Source organism: Puma concolor, chromosome C2 (genome assembly GCF_028749965.1).
Source record: "Puma concolor isolate L17-30 chromosome C2, mPumCon1.1.hap2, whole genome shotgun sequence".
NCBI lineage: Eukaryota > Metazoa > Chordata > Mammalia > Carnivora > Felidae > Puma > Puma concolor.
Window position 1 is genome coordinate 119437359 of NC_141675.1, and position 19887 is coordinate 119457245.

The window sequence follows — 19887 nt, forward strand, 5'->3', positions numbered from 1 at the left end:
TCACTTTTTCCTTTATATCTTTAATAAATATCAATTGAATACCCCATCTCTGTGCAAAGCAATAGAAATAAAATTAAAGTCAAACAGCTACAGTCCCTGCTCTCAGTTTAAAACCCAGCTGGGGAGATTAACAAGTTAGTAAACTAATATTTAAAGTGCTAAGACTGAAATAAACAAGGTGCTCTGATAAATATTAACAATAGGGCCCACTTAGAAGAAAACATTTAAGACAAATCCTCAAAGATAAAAATTAAGCAATCATGCAAAATGCTAGAGAAAAATTATTCTAGATAATGTATACAAAACACCTAAAGAGAAAAAATGCTTAAGAAACTTCCAATTTTTAAATTATTCCAATCATAGCCCTTTTAATTCTATATTATCAGACTGCAACAACAAAAAAATTAAACTCCCAAGTATTTTGTATACAGACCTACCTCGACTTACGATGAGGTTATGGCCCAAGAAACATAATATAAGTTGAATATACCATTAAGTTCAAATGTATTTAATAGGTTAGGAACTACTAAACATCTTATCTTTGCCTAGCCTAACTTAAATGGGCTCAGAATGCTTATATTAGCCTACAGTAGAGCAAAATCATCTAACACAAAGCCTATTTTATGATAAGGTGTTGAATATCTCATGTAATTTATTGGATACTCTATGAACATAAAAAACAATGACCATATGGATACAGAATGATTTGAAGTATATTGGTTGCTTACCCTTGTGATTGCATGGCTAACTGGAAGTGCAGTTCCCTGCCGCCACCCAGCACCTATTGTCCCCCATATCTCCAGCCTGTGAGAAGAACAAAATTCAAACTTCAAAGTACGGTTTCTACCGGGGTGCTTGGCTGGCTCAATCAAAGGAGCATGCGACTCTTGATCTTTGGGTTGTGAGTTCAAGCCCCACATGGGATGAAGAGATTAAATAAAATTTAAAAAAAAAAAGTATCATTTTTACTGAATACATTTTAATTTCATGCCTTCGTGCAGTTGAAAAATCCTACATCAAACTACTCTAAGTACTGTCTACTTGCCAATAAAAGCAAAGGGCTAAGTAAATACAGGACAAATACTAAGACTACTTAATAGCATCTGTTGGCTGGACCAATCCATGAAAAATGAGTGAAAACAAACGTAGATGGTGATAAGAACCAAATTATAAAATCTGGACTTTATTTTGGAGGTAATGCAACACTACTGAAAATCAGAGCATGGAAGAGAGGGCAAAAGCTGCACTTTAAGGAAATTTTAATGTTATAAATATGTAAAAAATATTAAAGCAAAGAAATAAATTATTAAGTCAATATCTATGTAAAGAAATTCTACAGCAGCAGCTGAAATAGATCATTCCATGACTAACATGACTCTGGAGTTTATGGTTTAGTGTTTGGGGGGTACATTATATCTCACAGTAAATATAATACTTCATTTTATTAACTTTACTTTTGAAAGCGAGTGGGATAGGGGCAGAGAGGGAGAGAGAGAATCCCAAACAAGCTCCACGCCATCAGCGGAGAGCCTGACACGGGGCTTGATTTCATGAACTGTGAGATGATGATGTGAGCTGAGATCAAGAGTCAGACACTCAACAGACTGAGCCACCCAGGCGCCCCTAATACTCCATTTTAATATTGTTTTACTGAAGGACTACTGGAAAGGTTCAAACTAGAAAAAAATAAAGCTAAAAAGATTCAGTGCATTTTAAATATTTTTCTTCCAACCCTAAGTGGTCTGTCAAAATATCCTATATTCTGTGTTGATAATAATCAATATGATATAGCTAGGGCCACAGGGCTAAAATTTAAGCTAAGTGTTTTTTCCTGAACCATACAAAAGGATATAACCACACCCTTCTGAAAAGGGCCTCAAGTAGTTCTCACCTTAAGATATTTAAACCCAGAGGGGCACATGGGTGGCTCAATGGGTTAAGCGTCCAACTCTTGGTTTCAGTTTAGGTCATGATCTCACCGTTTGTGAATTTGAGCCCCATGTCAGGCTCTGCACTGGCAGCACAGAGCCTGCTTGGGATTCTCTCCCTCTCTCTCTGCCCCTCCCCTGTTCACATGCTCTGTCTCAAAATAAATAAACTTAAAAAATGGGGAAAAAAACGATATTTAAACCAAGAAACTGAAATTTAACATGCAAAGTTTAAATAAGTAATCTATTATTATTTTATCTTCTGCTTGATTCAGGGATTTATAAATTGTAGATGCTCCATAAATATATGCCAAATAAACTTGAAGAGAACCCAAATGCAGAAAGTCTTATTTCCCAGCACTTGCTGTTGTGCTATCTGCATTCAAAGTGAGTATATACGAAGATTATAAATAGGGTGGGGTGAGGGGAGGCGAGAGGGAATGGTGTAAGGTGAGACCACATATACAAGCCCTTTGGAGGAAATGATCCTATTTTTGAAATCCTTCATCAAAATTGGCAGTATACAATCATTACTAAATAAACATCTTAGGACAACTTTTTGTAAAGATCTAGAGAATTTTTTTTAATACTTTTCACATTTTTCTCTCACAGTTTCTCTGATGTTCATTAAATTTATCTTGCCAAAATAAAACGAATTCTGAATATTTTTGTTTCAATTGACAGTAATTCAGTGGGTTTTGTCTTAATATCTGACATTTTTTGAAAAACAAAATCTACAAATTATCCTTTCATTCAAAAAGAAGATTTAGTCCTCCAGCTTAGGGACTCTGGCAAAGGGCACAAAATTTTCTAAAAATAATTTTAGTATCCAAGAATAACCTGAGAGAATACAACTATTATTAGCAGGATTTCAACTCGAAGTTATAAGGATCCCTATAGGATTCACAGATGTGCTTTGGGGAAACCCAAAAACTCACTGAAATAATGCAAAAATTGTGATATATATGCAAACACATCTTTTTCTGGGGAGAAAGAACATACAGTTCTCATTTTTCAAAACTTGATGGCCACTAGCCACAGCCCAAATTAAGAACTAGTGAAGAAAATTTGTGAATACAGATGCTAATAAAAACGCTAAAGTATAGTTTTCATTCACTTTTATCATCTAGCCATAAGAGCCGTTTTGTTAAAACACAATATTGCTGATTATGTTTTTAATTAAACCATTTCTTTAAAAACTTTTAAATGTTTCTTTGAGAGAGACAGAGCAAGAGCAAGCAGAGAGGGGCAGAGAAAGAGGGAGACACAGAATCTGAAGCAGGCCCTGAGGCACAGAGCAGGCACAGAGCCCTACGTGGGGCTCAAACCTATGAATTGTGATATCATGACCTAAGCCAAAGTCAGATGCTTAACTGAGCCACGCAGGCGCCCCCAACCCACTATTCTTTAAATCTTTTTCTGGTGCTATTACAATTTCTTACAGGCACTGGGTAACTAGCCTTTCTTTAGCATAAGAATACTACTTTTCCGAAAATATAGGAACATTTCTTATGTTGGCCATTTGCAAGTTAATTTCATAAAATAGAGATGGCTTCTATTATTTGGCATTTTAGTTAATAAGACTCATGTAATTTTTTTTTTTTTTGGCATTCTAGATACTAATAAAAAATCCCAATGTAAATTACTTTAAGCTATAGTAACAAGAACAGGTACTTGACGTATGCCCTATTATTAGGCTATGGCAAATCAGTCTACAGTAAATAAAGCCCAGCGGCCCCCCTGGCTTGACTATTCAATTACTATGAAATATGTGTAGAGTGTTGTATTCTTTACTTCTTCACTCCAACAACTTTCACACTCCAGCTGAGGGTGAAATGAAGCAAAAAAGACCAAAAGCTGGGGTCTCTGCCATTCCCTAACATAAACAAAACAAATGGATGGTAGCAAAAGTAGAGTTCAATCTGCACTGTGCTTTGGGACTTTCTCCAAGACCTGACCAAACTTTAAACTTCATGAATAAATTTCAAGAATCTCCAGGTCTTCTTTCTTTGAACAGAAGAGTATACACTTCACCTATAATGGTTAGGGCCTTTCAGTTTATCCCATTCTGACCCCTGGGCTTTTAAATTGAGTAAATTTTAAAAGGTTAAAATTTCCCCCAAATCTGAATTAGCTTGGATCCTCAAAGTTTCAGTGTATCCATGTATGAAATTCAAACAGATGAAATGATCAAAACACCACCAGTGATAAGAACCAAAGACAAAATCTAGATGCAGAAAAGTCTTCTACACAGTATGTAAGCTTGGCTTGCTCATTCCTTTACCCATTCAGTTAAACATTAGGTCCTACTGTGTTGCCCAGCTGTGGGGATTCACAGAAAATAAATCATAATTCCAATCCTCAAGTGAGAGAGTCTGTCAGGAAGATTTCAAATTTCCAAGACTGATTAAAAGAACATACAGGAAAAAAAAAAAAAAAAAAAGAACATACAGACACTGCAACCTTACTTGAGCATTACACGAATTCAAAAAAGTAAATACTGAAGGTAGCTAGAGGCAACTTCGGCCCATCCTGAGCATCTATAGTAGTATTTCTGCAGTACTCGACATTACGCCACAAAGAAAACAGATGGGAATATTTTTTAATTTTATCCTTTACTTAGGAAATTTATTGAGTACATGTTATAATGATACTCTATACTTAAAGGAGAAAACCATAACCTGTCTTTAAACAATACACTATTCTTAGAGCAGACCAGGGATTTGCCTCCTTTATTAAGTTCTTATTTTAAGACGTATCAATTTATACTCCTCATAAAGGCATGGCATTAAAAAAAAAAAAAAAAAAAAAAAGATGAGTTTGTTCCTCTTGCTTCCAAAATTTCTTATTACCCTAGGTGATCATCAGAAGAGTTAAAGGTAAAAATTTACCATGTACAGCACATCATCACAAAAATGCCCAGCTCAATTTTTTCCATATGGAAATTTTGTAAATTAAAATTACTAACTAAATCCAAGATCAGCAAATAGTTGCCAGGTGATGAAGAATTTAAGCCCTAAAGCAACTAAGTAATTAATCTGGCAACTTAATCTTGTAATTCAAACCTTGTATTAACAATTTGGGGGTGAAAAACCCTAATAATTTTAATTTATGATGTGGGAGTATATATATGTATATAATAGATATCCCACATTATAAATTTATGTATGTGTGTTTTCTGTTTTATGTTTTTGTCACCTCTTCCAAGATCAAGCAAGAGGAAGACAGTAAAGGAACTGGGCACACCTCTTTAAAAATTTCAACAGTATGTTTCCTCTATACGGTACTACAATAAATGCTGTATAAAACTGTTAGCTGAAGGCTTTGATCAGCTTGGACTACTATAGGTAACTTTTGAAAAATGTTCCTCAAATTTTAAAAAGGGAAAATAATTTTTTATCTACCTGCTAAATTATTGGACTTTTTCGTGAGAATGTTATTCAAGTTTCCTAAAATGATAACTTTTGAGTTTACATTAAATCTCTCTCATATGAAAAGTACAGATATTAGAATACTAAGTAAAATGAAAGTATTACCTGGTTTCTAAGGCACACCGTTAGTTATACCATCTAAAGTGGGATTTATTTGATGAACTGCATTAAGCTTTCAGAACATTGGCTGCAACTCAGGTAGAAAGAGGCAAGTATTCACATAATATATTAGTCTGTAGTCAAGAAAGATATTTCAACTAAAATATGTCAATCCTCCCATCTGAAACCACTTAAACATTACTGATGTGATATTTGGAAGAGTTTCTGTATTTTGTAGACTGACATACAGTGCTCAATGCTTTAGAGGGTTGGGTAAACTCAGTTCTCTTTTGTTCAACAATGCCTCATCTCCACTGCATAAAGCTTGGTCTCCAGTTCCACTATCCAATGCCTGCCTTACATCAACTTGTATTTCGTTGGTACCACATGAAGTAATTACGTTATAAAAGCTCTCTAGATCACCAGGTTCGAATGTAATAGCTGGTTTCATTAATGTTCCAGGAGTAAGAGAACCCTCTCCAATAATTCTCAGGTTGATAAATTTGATTTTCCAAGTATTTTCCACAAAAGGGCAGCGTATGAGTCCAAATATTTGTTCAAAAATGCCCAAACAAGTGTTCCCTCGGTGGACAGTCCCAGCAACTCCAACCATAACTAGACCATGGGGAGAAGAAGCACATTTCAGTCCACTGGCATCTAGATTGGGACTGAGAAAAAGATACTCTTCTTTCACTAGTGACAGCAGACGAAGGCTTACAATTTCTGCTCCACAGTAGTCTATCACATTTTGTTCAGAGGTGTTGTAATAAAACCTAAGCTTGACATCGTGCCAGAAGTGCTGTGGCCCCCATTCATCTTGAGGCGGTCCCAGGAAAGGATTCTGAGAATTAAGAAGTTCAAAGAACCAGTGACAGAATTCTTCTCCTAATCGACGAAAATCAACTTTTTCAGCTTTCTTATCTTCTTTTTCCGGCTGATTAAGATAAATAAAGTATAAAATAAAACAAAGGTTAGTTCTCGTATTTTTTTCTATCTGGCCCATTTTAGAGGTAAGTTTGAGTATACGGAGTACAGCAGAAGCTAAACGAACTACAGGTGAACCCACTGAAACCATCATGCAAAAAGTCAAGTGTTTTTCCAAAAAGGGGAAAAATCATTTTACAATTTCCCAGCTTAAACATATGAAAATTCAGCTAAGAAATTAAGGTTAATAAAGCCTCTCAAAATATCAGCATGAACAGTCAATAATGATTTATGTAAGCATTTTCTCTTATATGTGGCAGCGGTTTCACAAATGTCTGTCAAAACCTTCAAACTGTATGCTTTAAATGCATACGCTGTTGCATTTAAACTACTACAATATCGTAGATAATAAATGAGCATTTTCACTATCTTTAAACAGACAAATCTAATATGATTGAAATACATTACTTTTTAGGATTGGGATTAATTTTATATTGTTATTTCTCTTTTTTTCAAAGAAAATGTTATTGCAAAAAACATACCTGAGAGGCTAGATTTTATTCATCTGTGTTCCAGAGTATAGTAACTCATTTTGATGGTAAGAGATCTTGTATTGACAGAGCATCTTTGACTGAATATATTAGGCTCTGTGCTTGGCACTTATATTCTATTTCCTTCTATCTTCATGAACCTTGTGACATAGAAACTATCATATGTGGGCTTTATAGATAAAGTAAACAGGGCTCAGAAAGGTCAGGTTACTTGCTGAAGTTCACACCTAGCGTATGGCACACCCTATTTTTAAGTCACATCCGTATGATTTCAGAGTTGGCATCCTTTCTAAGCACATTAAAAAAGCTTAGATTCTTTCCTAATATGAAAGCAAATACCTCTCACTGTAAAACTTCACTGATTCAAAGTTTGTAGTTTAAACTTTATAAATTACCTAGCATTCATACAATCAGCATTTAAATATTCACACAGTATCTAAAACATACAGTGGAGATACAAAGAAACAGCCAATGTGAGCTGAAGGAAATTATTACAAGAGGATTTTTCCTAGCTAAAAAAGAAAAAAAAAAATCAAATTTAAAAAATATTTAAGTTTTTCTCATGGAATTTACAATCTAGTATCAATTTAATATCAAAGAAAGTCTTCAAAATGAGAAAGGGCTATAATAGCATTCTTTTAAAGTGAACAAAAACATTAGAGAATCAGAAGCTAAATTAAAATTAAACGGGAACTGCGGTTTATCCACTCTCTTTACAAAGCCAATAGTCTTCATTTGATAAAGTGATAAAAGCATTTTTCCCTCCTAAATCAATACAATCTTTTATGTATATTACTAAATGTCAAAAATATTTCCTTTCTTTAGGTGCTTTACTTATCTTCCTCTAGGATGCAAAGGATATGGAGTAAAGCTAAAATTATAAAAAACAAAATAGTATTAGCCATGTTCCCAGTGATCTAGGATTATCTACAGAGTTTAGACAGAACTGTGACTTAGGGTATAACTGTAAGATCTATTTTACCTGTTGAAAGAGTCTCATGTCCTCTGTCTTAACTGGCTCTGGTGTTTCCTTCAATTTTGGCTGTAACTGCCTTTTCCAGTAATCCTTTGCATGCTGAATAAGATTGTGTTTTTCAGTAGCTGGAGGTATAATAACCCCCTGTGTTGCCAAGTACTTAAATATGACTTCCCGGTGGACTTTCTTACGCCTCAAAAGCTCTTCTACACTTTGACTGTACACTAATATTGCACGAATGGCATCTGGAAGGAAATAATAAAAATTAGTAGAAAACCCTAAGTCATGTAAATCGATCCAAGGTCAGCAGAAACCCTATCAAATAATATTTATAAATTCTTGTCATGGCATTGCTTTGGCATGAGATGGTTATTTTAACAAAACCAAGAAGTGGGGGGCGCCTGGGTCAGTCAGTTAAGCATCTAACTCTTGGGTTTCAGCTCAGGTCATGATCTCAAGGTTCATGGGTTCAAGCCCCATGTCTGGCTCTAAGCTGACAGCGCAGAGCCTGTTGGATTCTCTCCTCTCTCCCTGCCCCTCTGCTCACACTCTTTCTCTCTCAAAATAAATAAACAAACTTAAAAAAAAAAAAAAACAGGAAGTGGGTTATCAAGTTTGGGGTTTTAAAAATAATTTTCTTGGGGCGCCTGGGTGGCTCAGTCAGTTAAGCATCTGACTTCAGCTCAGGTCATGATCTTGTGGTTCGTGGGTTTGAGCCCCACCTTGGGCTCTGTGCTGACAGCTCAGAGCCTGGAGCCTGCTTCAGATTCTGTGTCTCCCTCTCTTTCTTCCCTTCCCCTGCTGGTTCTGTCTCTCAACAATAAATAAATGTTGAAAATAAATAAATTTAAAAAATGTCTTTATGTTTTAAACTTCCCTACCTTATTTACCTCTTCCTTTCACTTCTCATAAGATAGTAAAATTTTTGCATTTTCTTTTAAGTCACATGGTTTAAGAAAAAAATGGAGCCAGAGAAAAAAAAATTTTTTTTTAGAAGGCCAATGGACCTAAATTCATTTATAATCTCTAACATAGGTAAAATTACAGTATTTTAGATATGCAATGACTTTTAATCTCCTCACTCTACAAATAATGAAAGCTGAGGATATATGAGGTATCAACAATCATGCTTCCAAGAAGTGGCAGAACTAAGACTTGGGGCAAGCATCATGAGCATCATCTGGGAGCTTGTCAGAAATGCTGAATTTCTGGGGCCATCCAAAAACTACTGAATCAGAGTCTGCATTTTCACAAGATCCCTGAGGGACTGAGTCACAGGCACAGTAGTTTGAGAAGCTCAGGTCCAGAATATGAGCCCAGAATTAAGCAAATCTTCCATTTTTGGAGATACTGTTAAACCTGTTTTCCAAAGTTCTAATTTACACTCCTCCAATAACTGTCAAAAAGTTGCTCTGCAAGACCACCATTTATGACATTTACACGTTTCATTTTTTTGCCACAATGGTAGACTGAAAAGACACTGTTTTTGGCTTTCATTTCACTGCTTTTTAAAGAAGTTATCTTTTCATATGCTAATTATTTTCTTCCTCTCTAACAAGTATCTTTTCAAATCATTTAACATCTCTTTTCCTTATTTACTTTTAGACCCACCATCAATTAAATCCAGCATTTTTATCTATCAATTTTAAATTCACACTCACCCTGTTTAGGTGTGAGTAGCATGTGAAATATTTAAATGCTGAAGAACTACATATAAGTCTAAAACTGTGCAGTCTAAAGTCTTAGGAATTTCTTCTTTTAATGTTCATGGTTCGAAGTTTCAAGTGAATGATTTCTTTAAATGGAAATGTAAATCCGACTTAAAAGCACAACCTTTTGTAGATATTGAAGTCATACTAACATAGCAGTCTGGAATTTTCACATTTTAAAGTAAAATTCAGCAAATTTAAAATAAAGCTCTCCAGATGATATACCAAGCGAAATAAACACTTAAGCTTCTTGATTACATTTTTATGTGGAGTAGTTACAAATCAGGCTTAATATTAATAACGCTCAAATCTACCGAAATGTTTGTTTGGCTCTGAAAATAATGTATTCCTATTGCTCAAAATCATCTCAGAAAAAAAAAAAAACTGGATCCAAAAAGAGACACGGATTCAAACGATCTGCTCTTTTATTACAGCAGCTGTTTTACCTAGGAAACTGAAAGTGTTTAAGATCTCCTCCCGCAAGCTCGGAGAGACAAACATGAGCAGCAGCTGACTCCTCGGCTCACCAGCTAACACTCCCCAGCTGAATCGAGACGCAAAATGGAAAACACCCTGGCTCCCCGGAAATTTTGAAAAAAAAAAACGACTATTTACGTACACTTCAATTTTCGAAAAAAATAAGCATATGCCCCTAACACCCAACACATAAAACCTGGAAGCTGCGCCGTTTCCAGTGCCATCACCTCCCCCAGGGAGCTGGCGGGTCAGTGCCACCTGAAGGTGCGCGGAGGTTCCCCGGCCGCGGAGCAGCGGCGGTGGCTGAGACTCCCAAGAGTTCCGCCTCAGCCCGGTCCGGGCCCCATCGCGGGGCGAGGTCACGCACCTTCTCTATTCTCAGGCTCCCGACACCTGGGGTCTCGATGAAGCCTCGGGAGGGGCGTCCGCTCTCGCGGAGAAGTCAGCACTTACCTTGGCGGTCCTCAGGCTGCACCAGGCGGTTGGTGATGGTGTCGCACAGGGCCATGATATCATCGTGGTCTAGTAGGCCGAGCAGGTTACGACAGCCCTCCATCTCTGGGTAGCTGAGCCCCGACATCTCGGCCCCCAAAAATGGGGGGGGAGGGGACGACCCAGCAACGTCGTCCCTTCAGGCCCAGCAGGCCGGCGCCTAGGCAACATACACCGGAAGTGCCTTGCCTGTTGTTCGCAGCCAAAGGGCCTCGGGTGTTCCAAACGCCTGGGCGGAAGTGATTGCCAACAAGGTCAGTTCAGGAAATGTGGTGTTCCGACTTGTCGTTCCGGGCTGGACAGGACGGAGGGGACTTCAACGGATCTCACTTTAGGGAAGTACCGCGTTTGCACGGAGAACAGGGATCTTCCCTGAGGGATCTGGTTGCAGAAAGAGAAGCTTGAGCTCTTCAGGAGTCCATCCTCCAAAAAAGCGGCTGGGAGGGCTGCGCAAGTGCAGGTGCGTGGAAAGCGGGTGGCGGTCCCCGCGCACGACGAGCTCCCATGATGCCGCGGGGCCGGCCAATGGAGGAGCCTGCTGCCCGCCCCTGGGCCTGACCCCCGGGAGCGCTTGAACGTCTTCTGCGGCCAATTCTGAGTTGGGTGCACCTGTAGTTGGTATTCTTAACTTACATAGTACAGTGTTAAAATAATTCGCTTTTGTTTCGCATTATACTGTGAATAGTTAAAATCACCTATCCTATGTCAAGCCCTCTTGATTTCCTAACAATCTGCGATCGGCTCTTGCTTCCATTCCGGTCCTCGCCGGCTTGGTTTTAGGCGATGCTGTATCGCGAGCAGTTTTAAGGTTGAGGATTCTGGAAGTCAGGTTACCAGGGTTTTACTCCGCCATTCACTAACTGTGACCTCGGACGCGCTTCTTGGCTTCTTCGTCCCTCAGTTTCCTATCTCGAAACGGACCTAGTAGAGTTAGCTACCTCGAAGGGTTGGGGGAGGGGGGAGGGGTGAAGGGCGGTGCCTGGCACCTAGAAAGAACTCAGTATATAGTAGCTGTTTATTACTGTTTGGCAGCAACTCACATTCACTCGAGGGAAACATGTTCTGCTAGACCGAGCCCGATGAGGAATCAGACTTAACACCTTGGCTCTATCTCCTTGCATATTTTAGGCATATTTTAGATTGGTTAATATTTCATTAGAGTATTGCCACTTAGTAGATGAAATACACATATCTTCAGATACACGTGAGCAAATTTAACCTTTTAAAAAATATCACAGTTATATATCACTTGTAAAATATACTGTAAATGTAGTGTAGGCATTCAGAGCATGGCTAATTTGCTAGTGTGTGTTTTGGGGTATCATTGACTCAACAGATAAAAATTCTTCATTTTTCATTAAGTATCTTTTTTTAATTTTTTTTTCAACGTTTATTTATTTTTGGGACAGAGAGAGACAGAGCATGAGCGGGGGAGGGGCAGAGAGAGAGGGAGACACAGAATCGGAAACAGGCTCCAGGCTCTGAGCCATCAGCCCAGAGCCTGACGCGGGGCTCGAACTCACGGACCGCGAGATCGTGACCTGGCTGAAGTCGGACGCTTAACCGACTGCGCCACCCAGGCGCCCCAATTTTTTCATTAAGTATTAAAGAGTGCCTACTATGCTACTATTTGAAGATTCAGAGAAATGTCAAAGTCCCTTCTTTTAAGGAGGTTTTGGGAGTGTTGCAAGTAGATGACATTCTAGCTGGAGGAAGTAGACAGTAAACATGTAAGAAACTATATTCTGTGCCAGGACCTGCTATGGAGAAAAATATATCAAAAGGAGGGGGATGGAGAGAATGTTGCTATTTTATACAGGCTGTCAAGAAAGGCTTCTCTAAGTAGTATTGAAAGAAAGATCTGAGGAACTTGAATGGACCACAGAAGAGTGTTGTAGGAAGAAACAACATTAGAGGTTCCAAGGAAGAAGCAGAATGCTTGGTGTGTAGGAAAGAGGCCAGAGTGGCTTATACAAGGAGGAGGTGGTGAGGTTAGAGTTGCAGACGAGATTGATCTAGAGCAAGGTTTCTCAATCAAGGCACTAGTACCATTTTGGGCAGGATAATTCTTTGTTGTGGGGGCTGTTCTATGCATTGTAGAACGCTTAACAGCGTCCCTTGCCTCCACCCACTAGATGCCAGTGGCATCTCCTCCCCTCAGCTGTGGCTACCAAAAATATCTCCAATTTGCCAAATGTACCCTGGAGGACAAATCACCACCCCCAGTTGAGAACCACTGATAGAGACCACCTGTCCAAAAATACTTTGAGATAGTGATGAGATAACATCCAGAATGAGATGTTCTGGATCTGTGTTGTTCAGTACACTACCCATCAGCCACGTGTGGCTGTTGAGTGGTTGTAATGTGGCTAGTACAACCGAGGCACTGAATTTTCAGTTTTATTTGAATTTTGATAGCCACATGTGGCTAGTGGATACTGTATTGGATACTGCAGATCGAGAACCTTGCAGGCCATTGTGAGGACTTTGGCTGTTATCTTTTACCTCTCTGTCTTCATTTTCTGTTATTCTCTCAATCTCTCACTCCACACTAGTCACAGTGGTCCCCTTGCTGTTTGTTCCTTAAACTTGCCTTATAGGTACTTGCCTCAGAGCCTTTGCTCTTGCTGTTCTTCCTGGCAGATTTTTCCCTGAGATACCTGAATGGCTTTCTTTCTCTTAACTTCACTCAGGTCCCTGCTCCAAAGTTGCCTTATCAAAATAAGATAAAAACAGAGAGGGAGGCAAACCATAAGAGACTCTTACATACAGAGAACAAGCTGAGGGTTGTTGGAAGGGTGTTTGGTGGGGCGATGGGCAAAATGGGTGATGGGTATAAAGAGGGCACTTGCTGGGATGAGCACTGGGTGTTCTATGTAAGTGATCAATCACTAACCCTAAAATCATTACTACACTATATGTTAACTAACTTGGATTTAGATAAAATTTAAACGTTAAAAAAAAATTTAATAAATAAAATAAAAATTAAAAATAGCAATAAGAAAATCAGCTTATTAAATAAGCCTTCCTTTATCATCCTGTTTAAAATCATCATCAACAATGCCATGCTTACTTCTCTTTTCCCCATCCACTTAAGTTTTCTCCATAGCACTTATAACACACTATATGTTGCCCCCCAGTAGAATGTGAGTTCTGTGAGCCAGGGATTTTTATTATTTTTTTATTATTGCCTATTACAGAACCTGGCACATAGTAGGTATGCAATAAATATTTGTTGAATAAATGAATGAGTTGTAAAGGCTTTGGAGAATTTTAAACTGACGAATGGCATGATCTGACTTGCTTCGACAGGATCTTTTTGGCTACTGGTGTGAAGAACAAACTGAAGAAAGGCAAAGGTAGAGGCAGGGAGCCCAATTAGGAGACAGTAGTCCAGGTGAGAGATGCTGGTGGCTGGAGGTAGAGTGGAAAACTTGATAATGGGTTCGGGATAACTGCAAGATTTGGTTTGGGTAATGAGCTGCCATTTGCTGAGAGGAGGAAGTCTGGGAGAAGGAGGTTTTAATTGGGAAAGGAGTTACCAAGAGAGATCAGGCTTTCTGGAGAAAGTGGTGATGCCTAAGAAGATAACGCAAAGAATGAGGGGTGGGACAGAAAGAGGGTGAAGAATTACAGGTGAAGGGAGCAGTAGTGAAAAATGCACGACTAAAACAGCACGGCTATTTTTGTCTAGAGCCAAAGCCAGTACAAGAACCATGACCTGAAGAGAAATTTAGTAAAACTGTTAACAGTTAAGGGCTCAGCACTGGGCCCTTCACCTACTTAATTCTTACAACCTTGCAAGAATAGCTCTCCTCTTTTGACATATGTGGGAGTCTGAGCTCAGTGGGATGCACTTAATTGCTTAAGGCTCCACAACCATAAACTATCATGCTGGAATTTGAATACAGTTGGTCCCCACATCTCTTTGAGCTGCTTCCATTAAATCACATTCTGGTAGTTTTCACTTACTGAATACTTTTTGAGAAAAAAAATAAGGTTTTCTAGATTAGAGTGGCTTGGGGGGGGGGGTGAGATCTTAGTATTACAATATCTATTTCACCCAACTGTAGTTATTTAAGTACCTATTAATAGGGGACCTTCTTTTTTTTTTTTTTTTTTAATTTTTTTTTTTCCAACGTTTTTTATTTATTTTTGGGACAGAGAGAGACAGAGCATGAACGGGGGAGGGGCAGAGAGAGAGGGAGACACAGAATCGGAAACAGGCTCCAGGCTCCGAGCCACCAGCCCAGAGCCCGACGCGGGGCTCGAACTCACGGACCGCGAGATCGTGACCTGGCTGAAGTCGGACGCTTAACCGACTGCGCCACCCAGGCGCCCCAATAGGGGACCTTCTTTAAATGTCCTGGACATCAAGAGTTTCTAAGAATGCTCTATGAATTTAAGGGGGAATAGTTTACCTTCTGGGGAAATATGAAGCAGCTTGATGCCTTAGATCTGTGGTTTTTAAACCTTAGCATCATTAGAGTCACCCAGAGGACTTGTTAAACGACAGACTGGTCCCTCAACTGACCAAAATTTAGCATTTGTAACAAGTTCTTAGATGATGCTGATTTTGGTGCTCCCAGGACCAAACTGTAAGAATAAGAATCACTGCTAGTAGAAGAAAATGAAACCTCGGCCACCTGCCCCTACCAGATTTCATCCTTTGTCTCTGAAGTCACTGATCCTGAGGAAAGTCTAATCCTCTCTTTGGGTATATTAGATCCACCCATATTTGTAGAGAAAACTGCACGGCATTATGGTTTTAGGAGGACACCTCTGATTTTTCAATCCCACCTGTCCTGTGGCTTCAGTCAAGTTAGTTAATATATCTGAGGTTTGGTTTCTAAAATGCAGAGTTCATATCTATGAGTTGTTTTAATTAGAGATAACATATAAAACAGCTAGTATAATTTGGTAACACAGAAGACATTTCTTCTCCTTTGTGTAGCACTCATAAGTTAAGGCATGGACCTCCCTCTCATTTTTAGTTTTTACTCCATGTAATATTGGATTGCCTCCATTTGACGTCTTGATATGTAGCCCAAACTTCTGACTCTTATCAGTTCGCTCTTGAAATTGGTATGGAATTTATATTATGCACTGAAAGGCAACCTCATTTGTTTATCTTGGAAACACACTTAGTAATATTTGACTGCTTCCCAAAATTCCTCAAGTCTCAAGAAAAATTAGATAAACCCAATATTTTTTATCTAAATACTTCCTCAATACATTTAGTAGTCTAAAATCATGATCATAAAGCATAGGCTGAGAATTCTAGATCTCAGGTCTAGAGTGCTTCCATAGCTTTGTCAGTGTTTTTCCAAGCATGTTTGTAATATGTACAAACCACTGTATTTGACACTGTCCTTTCATTTGCATTGGTATCTCATCGCATCAAACAGGTACTTTTTCTACTTCAGCTCTCATTCTTTTCTTGTTGCAAGTTATAGCTGAGTGTAGGGGGTTTTGCTTTGTTAGTCAACCAGAAAAGTAGGAGCCCTCACGCTCACGGACCTCACTTTTAGATACAGATTAATTGGTTTACACATTGTCCCACTGAAATGCTTTTTAGGAAGTAATTTTCATCATATTTACATCTTATTTCAAAGTGACTTCCCAGTGTTTGGTTTTTTGTTTGGAATTCCACCAGAGGCTCTTCATCTTTGAAGATTTACCAACATAGATAAATCCATCCACTGTCTTTCATTTGAAGAGTTCTGATAATTTGTCCACCTACTAAGTTTGCAAAGGGTACCTGAAATAACTTGAGGAACCAGCATTCTATCAACTTGTAATTCCTGCATGTAGACATAAGTTAAAATAATGTCTAAAAAGGTTTTATGTAAACTTTTAGACTTTTCTATTTTAAATTTTTTTTAATTAATCATCTGAATATGGCAATATTAACTAAGTTACTCTCTTAGGAGACCTAATAGAAATTTCTTACTGAATATATACCTTAAGCCTAATTCCTTTTGAAGCAATGTGCTACATAAAACTGAACACTTCATTACCAACAAGGACAATGTTTTATTGAACAAGTCTATGTACAGTACAAAAAATTTCTTGAAATGAGACGCTATTGTTGAATTATTGCAGTTCAATGGCTCAGTTTTAATTTGTACTCTTATAAAATGCAAAGTAAAATAATTTAATGTTCAACAAGGAAGCACAAATTTCCTTTCTTGCTGAATCTGTAATATCTTTCACATATTAACAATTCCAAAATGCATATGCAGCATTTAGGCATTCTGAAAAGGTGTTTTACAGTACCAAATAAATTAAAAGATAAACACTATCATCCCTTTTAGGTTTTTCATCCATACAACAGTTTAAACCAAACATGAAAGGAGTACAGCTGAACCTTCAAGTGTGATCTGAAAAGAATCACAAGTTCAGTGTTACAAGTTATTTACTCATATAATCGGTGGTTTAAAAAAATGGATATGGCTAGAGCCCAAAGTACCAGTGTCCTTGTCCACGGAGATCCCTCTTTTTTGTAATATCTGAGCAGCAAAAATTCAGATTTGCTATTTTCTTGACCTTACTGAGACAGCAGAAAGTTAATATTTAATGTTTTGAAGGAAATTTTTATTAAAAAAAAAAGATTGAAACTTGGTCCATGTAAGATAAACACATCCTCAAAATAGAAGAAGTAGAAAAGTAAAAGAGAAGAACTGAGGAATAAGAAAGCTTCCTTTTCTTCCAAATCCCCAATGAGAACTGTTGGAAGTTTATGCACCCCACAAAAGCAAAATGATGTAAGTTTATGCTTTATAAGACATACATGATGAAATGTACACATTCTTTCAATAGCAATTATTTGAGGATTATATAAAGAGGTTTAGAACAGCATAGCCAAATAGATTTTTATAAAACATTCCTTGATTTAATTATTTATAGGCCAATTTGATCTCAATGTTTCAGAAATAGTTTTCCTTTAGCAACACAAAAGTAGAAATAAAACCTCAAATTAAAGATAAAATTAACAAGTGGAATATGTTTAAAACCTCTTGATATGAACTGCATAATGAATAAAAATAACAATTTTCAGACATGGATTTATGTCAATAGTCACAACTTATAAAAAGTGAAAGTTAAAAGATGTGATAAAATGCTAAATTGTAATTTTAAACTTCTGGAAAATATACAAAGCAGAAATTATATTAAAAAAAAAAAAAACCTCACTGTCCAAATAGTGTCCAAACAGACTTTTTATTACATGATGTACTTTATATTGAACTGAAATAGAACTCAAGTATATTTTTAGCTTTAGGAAATATGGAAAACATTTTTTTTTTTAGTTGACCTTAACGGATTTAAAAATCTGATTGAGTTGCATTTACTTATGTGTCATTTAAATGTAAATCCCACAGCCTAATGTAGGCTACACAACAAAACAAAAACTTAAATTTGATTGGAATGGACTTGTGACTATCACTTGCATAGTAGTGAATGAATAAATAATAAAATTGGGAATTTTTTAAAATCCTCATGGCCTGGATATCCCAACTTGATAAAGTCTGGATGCTACCTTGACGAAATGCCCCTTCCTTAGTGACTTCATTAAAGAAGCTATAATAAAGGTCTGACAAGATTATCTGCTTTGAACAAAAACGTGTCTGTTTGAATAACTGGAATATTTGGTTGACGATGGCACATTAGTAGCTCCATTTTTTAAGAATTTGCCTTTGTATTTTTGTTCATTTTATCCCTGCTATAGATTAACACACTACTAGGTAAAAGATCACTAAATTTCCTCTTTTAGAGAATGTACAGTGGAACATATCTGAGAGGGTATTTTAAAAAACATTTTGTGTTTGAACAATTCATTGACTAGTAAGTTAAAATCTTCCTTAGGAAAATTACTGGTCATCAAGGAAAATAAAAGCATCAATATATCTTAACTGTGTTCTTGCTGTGCAAATTTTTGTGTACATATTTCCTTTTATATATAAAAATTACTATTCAGACCAAATTCATCACTAATAAATAAGAAAGCATGAGTAGTATGGCTTATTTTAGAATTAACTCTCCTAACTGAATAAAACCAATGAATTCTTGACCTGATTTAGCTGACATATTTTTTTTACAGCCAGTTATTTTTATAGGACTGTACTTAGATAACTCACATTAATGTCTAAAAGGACCTTACTATGAATCATCAAGCAATGTCCTAACACTACTCTATATACAAATAGAAATATCCCAGTGTGCTTATACCATTATTCACATTGAGTTATTTGCAATTCAGTGTTTTCCTTCAATTAGATAGCCTTTAATGGTCTTAGATTCCTCCCATCTCTCCTCATAGTTACTGATGGTTCTTTTTCTATTTGACACTGCTGCCTTTAAATACAACTCATTGGTATTACCAAAATGGAAAGTGGAGCTTATTAGCAAAGTGTTTTGTTTTCTTTTGTTTAATTTTCAGTGCTGGCATGCCATTCATTGAACTCTATCCTGTCTAATCAATCATCTGGAAACAAGTTACAATCTTTTATGGATAGCATGGTGATAAATCAAATTTTATTTTCATGTATCAGTTTTTAAATTATAATAAACCAAATACCAATAGTTCTTTAAACCGTGTTTGACGAGAAGGGGAGGACATAATCTGATTATGCATGACAAGAAAACAAATTTCTTTTGTAGAATACTTTAAGCTGTTTATTGTAAACCACCCCCACTTCCCCCCCCCCTTTTTTTAATAACCGGTTAACTTTTCCCTTTCTGTAAGGCCATAGCTGGTTTTCCTTTCTGACTAGTTGCCCGAACATGTTTCTCACATAGGTAAAACTGAACATGCTGCATTAATAGTCATCAACTTTTTAAAAAATGTGGTTTTCTGGATAACTGGTACTTTGGGAGTTTTTTAATAACCCTTTTGGAGTCTAAACCAGCACATCTCCTCTCTGAGTTCATTCTAGAAAATGTGCTTTGTCTTTATCTTTAGTAAATCCAAGACCGCTTGAAAATTAAGGCCATCAGGAAAATAGCAAACTGATGATGCAATTTCTTGCAGTGCTTTTCTCACACTACTGCTTGATCGACAGATCATTCTGAAACATTTTTATCAGGCACCTGTAAAACAGAACATGTCTGTTAATTCAAATTTTATAGTTCAACTGGAATTCTAAGTTAGATTCCTATTTAACCCCTTACTCATTCGAAAAATATTGTTATTAGTAGAAAAGCAAGCTTTTCTTTTGCTCAATTTTTTTCAGTTATTTTCTGGTTCTTTTTCACTTCTGTTTTTATAATAGAAGCTCAGCTTAGGGGCGCCTGGGTGGC

General features: G+C 37.2%; 2 protein-coding genes and 1 long non-coding RNA gene across 8 annotated transcripts in view; 1 reads left to right on the top strand and 2 right to left on the bottom strand.

The window, feature by feature from the left end:
• On the bottom strand, nucleotides 1–10812 carry CC2H3orf38 (chromosome C2 C3orf38 homolog). 2 transcript variants are annotated; one of them, XR_015240359.1, is made up of 4 exons: nucleotides 10549–10812; nucleotides 7916–8154; nucleotides 5465–6392; nucleotides 1–804 (listed from the first exon to the last, which is right to left on the bottom strand). XR_015240359.1 is itself a non-coding variant. In XM_025913867.2 (3 exons), the coding sequence occupies exons 1-3, from the start codon at nucleotides 10673–10675 to the stop codon at nucleotides 5712–5714; spliced, it is 1047 nt and encodes a 348-aa protein (XP_025769652.1). In that variant the 5' UTR covers nucleotides 10676–10812; the 3' UTR covers nucleotides 1–5711. The 2 variants fall into 2 exon arrangements, 1 of the variants encoding a protein (XP_025769652.1); XM_025913867.2 differs by having other exon boundaries at nucleotides 1–6392.
• LOC147577508 (uncharacterized) overlaps nucleotides 10813–19887 on the top strand; it is a 25325-nt gene continuing 16250 nt past the window's right edge. For 2 of the 5 annotated variants that reach the window (XR_015240363.1, XR_015240360.1), the window contains exons 1-2: nucleotides 10813–11047; nucleotides 13900–13984. This is a non-coding gene — a long non-coding RNA (uncharacterized LOC147577508). Of the gene's footprint in view, nucleotides 11048–11079; nucleotides 11186–13899; nucleotides 13985–19887 lie in introns of those variants that run through there. The other 3 variants (XR_015240362.1, XR_015240361.1, XR_015240364.1) reach the window with 3 other exon arrangements.
• The window catches only part of ZNF654 (zinc finger protein 654), a 97411-nt gene continuing 94127 nt past the window's right edge, over nucleotides 16604–19887 (bottom strand). Inside the window, exon 9 of the mRNA XM_086675680.1 lies at nucleotides 16604–19677. Within this exon, the coding sequence (XP_086531806.1) occupies nucleotides 19670–19677 (8 nt within the window). The 3' untranslated portion in view covers nucleotides 16604–19669. The remainder of the gene's footprint in view (nucleotides 19678–19887) is intronic.